We start from the raw sequence: 11,179 nt of genomic DNA, 5'->3' as shown, positions 1-11,179 counted from the left end.
TCGGGAGGGAAAGTGTGTGGTTTCTGAAGGAAGGGTGTTGCCCGTTGCTCTGTGGAACTCGAAACTTCTCGTGCTCTTAAAGGGGCGGGTATTACATGACATGTGCCAGGACATGGCATTTTCGGGCCCGCTTGGAATATTTGAGACATTTATTGCATCCGTAGGGTTTCAATGCGGGAAATTACAGATATGCATGGCAGCCACCTGAAATGATGTCCAAAAGTGGTTTGTACAATCGTATATGATGTCTTTTTAGAATGTGTATACCTAGTGCAACAAAAGGAGGGGAAGGACCCACCACCGGGGGGCGAATGTACCTTGGCGGCATGCCGGATCTAGCCGTTAAAATCCACAGAAAACATACAATGTCGGAAATCCTCAGGACCTGGGACGATGTTCATATGTTCCTTGTAGGGTCTAGTAAAAGTTTGAGTGTGTTTCGTAGAAGCCTGACCGAAAGCCACTTGTATATTGCACCATCTCCTAGGTACACTATAGGAAACAGGAGATTTGCCGTCAGTAATTTCTTTGCCGTCAGCATTTCATCGGGGCAGACGGCAAAGAAAGGGTTTGTCGTCATCAACAGACGGCAAAGAAAAAGTAACGGCAAAATAGACTTTGCCGTCTGCCTTTTATTACAGACGGCAAAGAGTAAACTTTGCCGTATGTAACAATAAATACAGACGGCAAAGAGCTTTGCAGTCTGCCTTTTTAATTATATATGGCAAAGAGCTCATTTTGCCGTCTTTAATATAAAATGCAGACGGCAAAGAACTTTGCCGTCTGTAACTAGAACCACATACGGCAAAGAGAAAACACAAGTCCACGGATGGATCACGCGGATCGCTGACATGGCTAAATCTCCTCCGCACATCCCCACCAAGCAAAACCCACCAGCCCCACGTCCCACGCCCTCTCTCCACCTTATCCATCCGAGACCCCACGCCCCACCACTATTCCCATGTCTCTCTCCCCCACGCCCCAACACCTCTGCCTCGCACGACCCGTGGCCATCTCTCCTCCCGGCCTCTGCCTCGCCGTCCCCGACCCCATCACCCCTGCCGGCCCCGGCGCGAGTCCCCCGTCGCCCCCACCGGCCCCCGGCGCGAGTCCCCCGTCGCCCCCACCGGCCCCCGGCGCGAGTCCCCCGTCGCCGCCACCGGCCGCTGGCCTCGGCTCGTCCCCCGTCGCCCCTGCCTACCTTCGGCCCCAGCCCCCGTCGCTCCTGCCTGCCCCCAGCCGCGCGGGCAGCGAGCATGGCGGACCCGCGGGTGGCGAGCACAGGCGCACGGCGGCCTCGTCCCTCCGGCGCGCGGCGGCCTCCTCCCTCCGGCGGGCGGCGTCCTCCTCCCTCGGGCGCGTGGCGGCCTCGTCCCTCGGGCGCGCGGCGGCTCGTCCCTTCGGCGCGCGGAGGCCTCCTCCCTCCGGCACGCGGCGGCCTCGTCCCTCGGGCGCGCGGCGGCGTCCTCCCTCCTCCGCGCGGCGGCCTCCTCCCTCCGGCATCGGCCGCCCGACGCTGCACAGGCGCGCGACAGTGCCCCCCCTCTCTCTCCAGGATCCAGCGAGCACATGGCGAGAAGAAGGAAGGCCGGTGGTGAAGTACATGTTGCTGCGATGGAGGACATGGAGGACTTAATTGATTTTCATTTTTAGTTTCTAGGGGTCCTTGGGTAAATTTTAGGACAACTCTTGTAACTTCTCTGTAACCACCAACGATGATTGCAAGACAGCAAGGCCGTGCTGAATCCATTGTAACTTCTCTGTAAATTTTAGGACAGCTCTTGTAACTTCTCTGTAACCTGTTTTGGTTTTTTGTTCCTGGTTCCGGTGAGATGCTCTGCTAGGATGTCACTTTAAAAAAAATGAAAAACAATCTTTGCCGTCTGTACTTTAGTCTGGATGACGGCAAAGCACATGTTTTGACTGACGGCAAAGAACATGTTTTTTGCCGTCTGTTATTTTTGCGACAGACGGCAAAACCGAATTGATTGACGGCAAATTCTTTGCTGTCATCTCGATAAAAGGAAGACGGCAAAGTATTCTTTGCCGGCTAATCTTTGCCGTCTGAGTTTGCCGTCTGCTTCCTGACGGCAAAATCTTTGCCGTCTGGATTTGGGTCTTTGCCGTCTGTGATCCACAGACGGCAAATTACATGTGCCAAGACATGGCATTTTTCTGGCCCGCCTGGAATATTTGAGACATTTATTGCATCCGGTTCTATACCCAACACGCATGATCCCCCCTCCAAGCGACGGTGGCATTGCCGTCCGTGAAGGGGGACAACACCCCGGACACCCAAGACGGGTGTCTACACATGCCACATCACTTTCACACATGCATTGGGACACGGTACGGTGTTTCGATGGCATTGCTACACCTTGAAGCCCCACCGACAGGACTAACCCTATTCCCGTTGACCAGGAGATCTAGGCCTTTGACTTTCATCGGACGGGCTTTGACCAGTGGACTCTTCCACCTGGTTGCGATAGGTCAGCCCATAGGAACATCCACGAACACGGCCTAGACCCAACCAACCACTAGATTCCCTCTGGTTCTACCTGATGCACACGTTCCCCCCCCCCTCCAAATGACGTCGGCACTGGAATCCGTGGAGGGGGCAACACCCCGGAGACCCAAGATGGGCGTCTATGCATGCCACGTCACTTTCACACATGCATCAAGACCGCGTGTGCTATTTCAGTGCATTGCCACAACCGGAAGGCCACCACGAAGCCCCTTGGCCAGGAGATCTAGGCCTTTGACTTTCGCCGGATGGGCTTTGACCAGTGGACTCTTCCAACTGGTTGTGAATAGTCATCAGGGCCGTCGATGGAGGGGGCCGAGGTGGGCGACCGCCCAGGGCCCCCAAATATTTGGGGCCCCTAATCACTAAGTATTAGTCTATTAGCTGTAGGTTTAAAATCAGGAAAAATAAAGCTCATGAGCCCATTCGCCCAAAACAGCATGTATAACAGGCCCATGAGGTCTAGAGAATCGATCAATCGATCGTTTTTCTGCCATAGTGCACTGATTGCTATCAGGCCCCAACAACGCCCGTTGGTTTTGCTTCCTCCGATCACCCACCAGAGACTACGGTGCCAGATCTACCTGAATGCCTACCTGCTTCGGCATCCGTCGATCGCCCACGGCCTGTCAATTACGAGCGCCATCACCTCTGGTCTTCCACTATCAGGTAATAAGTTCATTTGTTTTGATTAGGTTAGGTGGGAAGTGCCGAACGAGGCTAGATTTAGGACACAATTAAGTTTGAACTCAGTAGTTCTTGATTTTTTTGGTTGTTGGAAAATCATCATATATGTATTGTGTGATTATTTAGTTCGACCCTAATGTAAATTTAGGGTCCTATTTTGATTTTTGCCCCGGGGCCCCAAATTTTTGGAGACGGCCCTGATAGTCATCACATAGGAACATCCCCGAACATGGCCTGGACCCAACCAACCAATAGATTCCCTCCGGTTCTACCCGACACGCACGATTCCCCCTCCAAGTGACGGTGGGACAGCCGTCCATGGAGGGGGGAAACACCTCGAAGACCCAAGACGGGCGTCTATGCATGCCACATCACTTTCACACACGCATCGGGACCCGGTACGGTGTTTCGGTGGCATAGCTACACCTCGAAGCCCCACTGACCGGACTAACCCTAGCCTCGTTGACCAGGAGATCTAGGCCTTTGACTTTCTCCTGGCGGGCTTTGACCAGTGGACTCTTCCACTGGTTGCGATAGGTCAGCCCATAGAAACATCCCCGAACATGGCGTGGACCCAACCCACCAATAGATTCCCTCCGGTTCTACCCGACGCGCACGATTCCCACTCAAAGTGATGGCGGCACCGCCGTCCGTGAAGGGGGGGAGGGGGGCACACCTCGAAGCCCAAGAAGGGCGTCTACACATGTCACAACACATTCACACACGCATCATGTCCTAGTGCGAGATTATGATAAGAAAATCATTTAAAAGTTATCCAAATCTAGTGAAGTATCAATTACTTGTGATTTTTACTAAGTATAAGGACCTATATGCAAAATTACATGAAGTTACATTTTAAAATAATCAAAAGTAAAAACAAACAGGATATTCATAATCTATGGAAAATTCTGCCCCAATTTCATATATAATTTGTGTATGTTTAAGTTTATATAAATTAGATTTAAATTAATCAAATCTAAAGTTTAATAAAAAATGCAAAATGAGAAATAAAAAACATATAATATATATGTCGACGGTATCCCCGTCGGCATAGAAAGCCCACGTGATTTTTTGCCGAATAAAAAAATGTACAAGCTATGCCGACGGCCTCCGTCAAGGCCGTCGGCATAGAGGTGACGGCGTCGACCCTCCGTTTGGACCTGGGTCGGCGGACCCACCTGTGTCAACGGCGGCTCTATGCCGATAGCCCCCATCGGCATAGTGGAATATACGCCGACGGCCTTCCGACGCCGACGGCCCCCGTCGGCATAGATGGAGGTTTGCCGACGTCTTTAGTATGCCTACGGTCTTTCCGCGGCCGTCGGCATACCACCATCTATGCCGATGGGAGCCGTCGGCGTAGAGAAGGCCGTCGGCAGTGGCCGTTATTCTGGTAGTGCGTCGTCCAGCTCGGGTGGCCTCCTCTGCGACCTTCCGGAGGTAGCAGCGTCGGTGGGCACCATCTGCAAATTGAACAGCAAGGTCATGCCTCCATATGAGGCCTCAACAATCACCTTGCCGTCCAGAACGCCCGCTGCAGAATACGTTGGATTTCACAATTTTAAAGTTCTTTGTGTTCCGGTTATGCTAAACCCTAATCAATAAAGCTTGGCCGGTGATATTTTTTGTAAAACGTGTTCATTGGTGAAATGCTTGTCACAGCGTGGAGTTGTGTTGCAGAATCAAACGTTGTCTAAGAAAAGATTGTGAAGGCTAACACTAAACAATAGTGCAGCTCCATTTTTGAAATTGTTCATTGATTTGTAGCTGCAATAGACGAATTCAAATCATCTCCTCTTATATCTGAACACTAATCATTTATCTCAGAAATGAAGTGGATCAGTGTATTTATTTTTATTACTGCACAGGCTATGTTTCTTTTCACCAAATAACATTTTTTCTACTATATAAGAGCGCCACAACTGCCAAGCTGCCTTTGTACGACGTACATTCAGTTTTCAGGTTGTAAGATATGAGTCCTTCACATGCATGGAAGAAACAGGAAAACTGGAAGATCACAAACACAATCCATGTCACACCATTAGAACTAACTGTGAATCTAATCTTGTTAAATCAATACATGTATAAACCTTATGACTGAAAGAAGGGACATATAGCAGAACGAGCAGTGTTTGGGCAATGAGAAAAAAAGACATGATCCAAGGCGCATTATGCTTTCCAACTCTAGTATTACTATTTCTTTAAACACTGTTATTGTAATAGAGAACATGAAATATTGATTATATGTAACTTTAGGCCATCGGTTGGTCCTCTGACTTTTTTTAGAACACTTACACTGTTGACTACTGAAATTTATTCGGAAAGGGCCTAGAAGTTTGATATTTATCAAGCACCAAACATTTAGAACATTCCGAGAACAATTATAGTACAATGTCGTAGGTCCACTGTACGATCCATTGGATTCACAGGCAGGACAATTCACTAATAGTTGATAAATACAAAGTTTGACCCCCCCCCCTCAATACACACACACAAAAAAAAGGTCCAATTGGGCATTAATGATGCTACTCCATTACAAAACATTGGCCGTTCCACGTCTGATCATAAAAAATGTGCATCGATTTATTATTCTTTTTGCATCCAAACAACCACATTATCAAATCATACCTACACCACATGCGGATACATGATTTATAATTTGCAGAAGCATGTAAATATATATATTGATTGCAAAAACATACCTACACCACATGCTTCTTCAAACTTCCCAATATCCAAGGATTGAGGGCCGACAGTGCAGCATCTAGCTGTGCAGGGTTCTTAGTTAGCAAGAAACACTTCAGATTCACAGCATAAGGAAACATAACAAATTCTTTGCTTCAACTCCCACAAAAAAACAAATAATGCAAACTGTCTATTGAAAGTGAATTGAAAAATGAACAGGCGGCAGATATACTTTCATTGAAACGACTACCTAATAAGAGCAAGACGATCGACAAGTGCATTGGTTGGGTATTTCGTGGCAACCTCTATCCTCCGCTCTCACATGCCACGTCGGATAGAAAGAGTAATGAGAAGTGATTAGTGGGGCTTACTGGACAGAAAGAGAATAGTATGATTCCCAGTTTGATCAGAAAAGAAGTAGAAGATCAATATGTTAGTTGAGGTACAGTATGAGGTACACCGCCGTGAGCGCCGCCATGAGCTCCAGCGTCTCACCGGAGCTGCAGCAGGTGTACTGTCGCGGGCGAGCATGCTGATGAGACGACGAAGTCCACTGCAGCAGGTGTACTGTCTACCTCAAATCAACAAAATCAAAAGGATTTTTGAAATGATTTGATTCTACATAATCAACTTCCATGGATCAAATGCATATAGCATAATCTAATGTTATTTGCGAAACCTTTTGAACTACAAACTACTAAGTTGCATCCAAGCACGAAATATAATTTCAGGCAGAAGCTCACCTCGACAGTAGATTGGAACTTCCTTGATAGTTTCGGTTCCATGTAGTTGGGCCGAACTTCAATCAAAAGTTTGTTCAACCCCTCCCAAGGCTTTATTGGAGTTGTAAGGTACTATAGAGGTAAAGTGAGCATGACTATCTCCATAAACAAACAATAACGTAAATAGAGCAAGGAAACAACACATACTGTACTGTTGTGTTCAGTATATGGTGCTTCCATCTTTTGTTCAAATCTTCTACAGCCCCATACTGCATCACGGATACAAAAGGGTGAGAACTAAGAAGACAAACAGAACCATTAGGGGCCTAGATAAAATGTTGTTTTCTGCTAATCTCACTTTCAAAATCATTATTAGCACTTAACAAAACAAAACATATCAGAATTTCCTAACAAATAAAAAGCTATAGTTCACACTCTGTTTCTCTTTCAGAAATTACAAAGTATCATGTGAATGCCCAATATAAGACATTATACATGCTATACTAAAAGTAAGATGGCATCAAACGAACTATGAATCCATTTATGATCTGACCAACACAGGGGAAAGAAACAACAGCTACCTGAATGATCGCCCAGACGGTGGCCGCGAGGGGCACCCAGTTAGACAATGGCACGACCCAGCACTCAACGAACCACGCGAAGAGGCCGAGAAGGATTAATTTTCTTGGAAGATACTGACTTGTCAAAAGTCAGATGCCATGACCAGATCTTGCCATCTTCAGATACCGATCCTAGATATGTCATGGTCCCTTAATACATGTTCTGGTTCGACTCTATATCAAGGAATTATTGATTGTGAAGATTGCACATGTGCGGAATCCTGAGATCGTTTGCCAATGTTAAGAATAGGGAAAAAATAAAGAACAGAAATAATTCACCCGCCCTCCACAAGATCAGGTCGACGCCGTTCTGCTGCATGAGCGACAGTAGCGCGTCCCGCACCGCCTGGAGCAGATCCCGCCGTCCCGCTCCCACATTTTCTTTATATGGGTAGGGATGGTTCAGAACATTTTTCTCGAATACGCATGAGCATGCATATCATATATTAAAGAAGAAGCGGCAAAGAAGCCGGATAGAATGCCTTTCGGCCATTACAATGCCAATCACAGGAATTAGCATCCACATCCACCAAACACACCCACCACGCGTACTACAATACTTGCTTCACCTAGGCCAACCTCATGCCGATGGCGATTGGGCAAGCCACAGAGCAACCGAGCCGCATCACAACCGCTGCCGAAGACCTCTACAACAATACCAAAACTCGCGACCAACACAGACCAACGTACTCAACCCATTGCGCCAAGAAGAAGTCAGCAAGTGGACGGCAGGGCCTGGACAGACCTAGAGACAGCATCAAGGGATGGTTCAGAACATTCTGAGGGGCCATTCCCACAGACGATTTTGATTTCCTCAGAGCGACGATTAACCTAGCCAGCTAGTCATTTTCAGGCTTGGGAATAAAGCTTCAGAAAATCTCAAGGTTCCGTGATTCGAAGGTTATGTTCTCAAGACAGATTTGCTTCGGTTTTTAGGAGATTCACATCAGATTTCAAACTAAGAATCTCATAGGTCATCCCCACGCTGAGCAGAGAACTACTCATTCACATCAGAATTCAAACTAAGAATCTCATAGGTCATCCCCACGCTGAGCAGAGCACTACTCACCAGTGACGAGATCGAACGCAGATGGAGGCGCAGGAGAGGGAGCACGGAGATCCCAACCAGGACCATGACCCTCCTTCCGAGTCCCCTCCCGGAGGATGAGCAGCGAGACAGAGACACACGGGCAGAGGTCCGTGCTGCTGCTGCAGACGAGGCCGAGGTCGGAGGCGGTGACGTCGTCTGTCAGGGGTGGAGAACCTCTCTCCCGTCGCGGCCCCCCTTCCGCTGCCATACTCGAGGAAGAAAGGGAGAGGCGGAGGGCTAGAAATAGGCTAGGGCAGGGGAAAGGGGAGGAGCAGACGAGAGAAATGGCTGAGACGGCGGCGGCGGCGGCGGCTTTGGAGGTTGCGTGCGAGAGCTGATGTGACGATGTGGGGCGAAAGAAAAGTAGAAGTTACCTTCCAAGGGAAGGAAGGGATCCATCGCTAGTTTTTTTATACTTGGCCACAGTAAAGACGGGGATGAGCGATGCCGATGGGAGCCTGATGGAATTTTTTTTATACTTCGCCACAGTAAAGACGGGGATGAGGGATGCCGATGGGAGCCTGATGGATGCATTTTTTTGTCGTACATGCGAACGCGCGAGGAATGCGAACGACGTGAGGAGGCGCCTTTGATGCGCACGTTAATGTTTTGGATATAAATAAACCGACGAGAACACGAAATCGGTGCTAGGTCAACAAAGTCTACGCTCTGTTTTTCCCCAACTACGGTACGGGAGAGAGTTTTGCACGGCGCGCCATGGCGGACGACGGCATGGATCCCACCCAGTACTACCACAACAGGCTGGGCGCGCTCGCCGCGCAGAAGGCCGCCGGCGTCAACCCCTACCCGCACGCCTTCCAGCCCACCGTCTCCGTCGCCGACTACGTCCACAGGTACAGGGGCCTGGCCGACGGGGAGAAGCTGGTCGACGTCACTGAGTCCCTGGCTGGGAGGATCATGAGCAAGAGGACGTCGTCCTCCAGCCTCCTCTTCTACGACCTCCACCGCGGCGGCGCCAAGGTCCAGGTCATGGCAGACTCCGGGACCTCGGAGCTGGAGACTCTCGAGGAATTCTCCGCTTTCCACTCTAGCGTGAAGCTTGGCGACGTGGTGGACGTGCGTGGGTTCCCTGGTAAAAGCAACCGAGGCGAGCTCAACATATTCCCTGCACAGTTCGTCGTGCTCTCACCCTGCCTGCACATGCTGCCGCGGCAGGCTAATAGGCACCGGCGCGCGCCGCCGCTGCCATGGGCGCCCGGCATGCCCAGGAACATGGAGAGCTACGCCCTCAAGGACCAGGAGACACGGTACCGCCGACGGTACCTCGATCTCATGGTGAACCCTGAGGTGAGGTCCGTCTTCATGGAGCGAGCCAGAGTCGTCTCCTTCATCCGGATTTTCCTTGACAAGCGTGGGTTTTTGGAGGTGGACACCCTGATGATGAACGTGGTTGCCGGTGGCGCCGCCGCCAGGCCGTTCGTCACGCACCACAACGACCTGAACATGAAGTTGTACATGCGCATCGCGCCAGAGCTCTACCTGAAATAGCTCGTCGTCGGCGGACTGGACCGCGTGTACGAGATCGGGAGGCAGTTCAGGAACAAAGGCATCGACACGACGCACAACCCCGAGGTCACGACGTGCGAGTTCTACATGGCCTATGCGGACTACAACGACCTGATGGAGCTCACGGAGGAGATGCTGGGCGGCATGGTGAAGGAACTCACGGGCGGCTACAAGGTACAGTACCACGCCAACGGCGCCGACAAGCCGCCTATCGAGATCGATTTTACTCCTCCGTTCGCGGATCAACATGATCAAGGGACTGGAGGACATGGCCGATCTCAACATACCGGAGGAGGATCTGTCGACCGATGATGCCAACGAGTACTTGATGGAGGCTTGTGCCAGGTACGACATTACGTGCCCGCTTCCACACACGACGGCACGGCTGCTGGACACGCTTGTCGGGCACTTCCTGGAGGAGACATGCGTGAACCCGACGTTCATCATCAACCATCCGGTGATCATGAGCCCACTCGCAAAGTCACACAGGGACGAAGCCCGGCCTGGACTGACTGAATGGTTTGAGCTGTTCATCAACAAGCATGAGGTGTGCAACGCCTACACGGAGCTGAATGACCCCGTCGTGCAGAGGGAGCGGTTTGAGGAGCAGCTCAGGGATCGTCAGGACGGTGACGATGAAGCGATGGCCATGGACGAAACCTTCTGCACTGCCCTTGAGTATGGCCTGCCACCGACCGGAGGCTGGGGTCTGGGGATTGATCGCCTCACCATGTTGCTGACGGATTCCCAGAACATAAAGGAGGTCCTCCTGTTCCCGGCCGTGAAGCCTCAAGACAGCTAGCTGTTTGAAAAGATGAAATTCTTGTCCTATGAAAGAAACAAAATGGAATTTAAGTTATGGACAGTAATTGCCCATTGTCAATAAGGTTTCCTAGTTCTGTGCTTTACAAATAGTTAATTTCTGTACTTCGAGAAATAACAAGCAATGTTAACTAGTTCTATGTTATTTTAATGGACAGTAACTGCCATTGTCAATATGGTTTTCTATTTCATTGAGTTGCTATAAGCCTATAACTAACCTCATGTTCATGTAATATGTTTTGGTGTTTTTTTCTTCTGAAAAAGAGGACAACTCCGGTCCCAGAATCCCACATACGACAAGATGTTTCTGCTCCAAACGGTAGAGCAGAAACATCTGCACTCGCCGGCCGAAGCAGATGCGAGCAAACTTAAAAAACTCCGCTCCCCAGGTAGGTAAGTTGCCGTGATTTGCTACAGAATCTTTTGTTCAAAAGAAATCTCATTGCATCCAACAAAGCTTTGCGATGTGTTGGTCCAAGTAAAAAAGTAGACGCAATGCCAT

The 11,179-nt window shown here is 49.8% G+C and overlaps 1 protein-coding gene and 2 pseudogenes across 13 annotated transcripts; 2 read left to right on the top strand and 1 right to left on the bottom strand.

The window, feature by feature from the left end:
* Positions 1 to 4,131: 4,131 nt before the first annotated feature.
* On the bottom strand, positions 4,132 to 8,686 carry LOC147978160 (uncharacterized). 13 transcript variants are annotated; one of them, XR_015599550.1, is made up of 6 exons: positions 8,308 to 8,686; positions 6,826 to 6,887; positions 6,640 to 6,750; positions 6,147 to 6,463; positions 5,914 to 5,979; positions 4,132 to 4,674 (listed from the first exon to the last, which is right to left on the bottom strand). XR_015599550.1 is itself a non-coding variant. In XM_087516526.1 (5 exons), the coding sequence occupies exons 1-4, from the start codon at positions 8,534 to 8,536 to the stop codon at positions 5,914 to 5,916; spliced, it is 468 nt and encodes a 155-aa protein (XP_087372652.1). In that variant the 5' UTR covers positions 8,537 to 8,686; the 3' UTR covers positions 4,132 to 4,674. The 13 variants fall into 13 exon arrangements, 5 of the variants coding, with proteins under 5 accessions (XP_087372652.1, XP_087372651.1, XP_087372649.1 ...); XR_015599553.1 differs by having other exon boundaries at positions 5,914 to 5,975; XR_015599551.1 differs by lacking the exon at positions 4,132 to 4,674 and adding an exon at positions 5,702 to 5,839.
* Positions 8,687 to 9,039: 353 nt separating this feature from the next.
* LOC147978158 (lysine--tRNA ligase pseudogene) lies at positions 9,040 to 10,657 on the top strand (annotated as a pseudogene).
* Positions 9,046 to 9,837, top strand: LOC147978159 (lysine--tRNA ligase pseudogene; annotated as a pseudogene).
* Positions 10,658 to 11,179: the final 522 nt, after the last annotated feature.

This window comes from Triticum urartu, chromosome 3A (assembly GCF_056163025.1).
Source record: "Triticum urartu cultivar PI428250 chromosome 3A, HENAU_Tu73, whole genome shotgun sequence".
NCBI lineage: Eukaryota > Viridiplantae > Streptophyta > Magnoliopsida > Poales > Poaceae > Triticum > Triticum urartu.
The sequence above is the reverse complement of the archived record's forward strand: the minus strand, read 5'-3'. Positions and strand labels throughout refer to the sequence as shown.

Bases quoted from the DNA above. Each gene is read 5' to 3' on its own strand.
- LOC147978160 (XM_087516522.1), bottom strand. From the start codon at position 8,536: ATGGCAGCGGAAGGGGGGCCGCGACGGGAGAGAGGTTCTCCACCCCTG. The intron at 6,751-6,825 runs GTATGTGTTGTT...TTACCTCTATAG, and splicing joins ATACTGAACACAACAGTACA to TACCTTACAACTCCAATAAA. The intron at 6,464-6,639 runs GTGAGCTTCTGC...TGAGGTAGACAG, and splicing joins AGTTCCAATCTACTGTCGAG to TACACCTGCTGCAGTGGACT.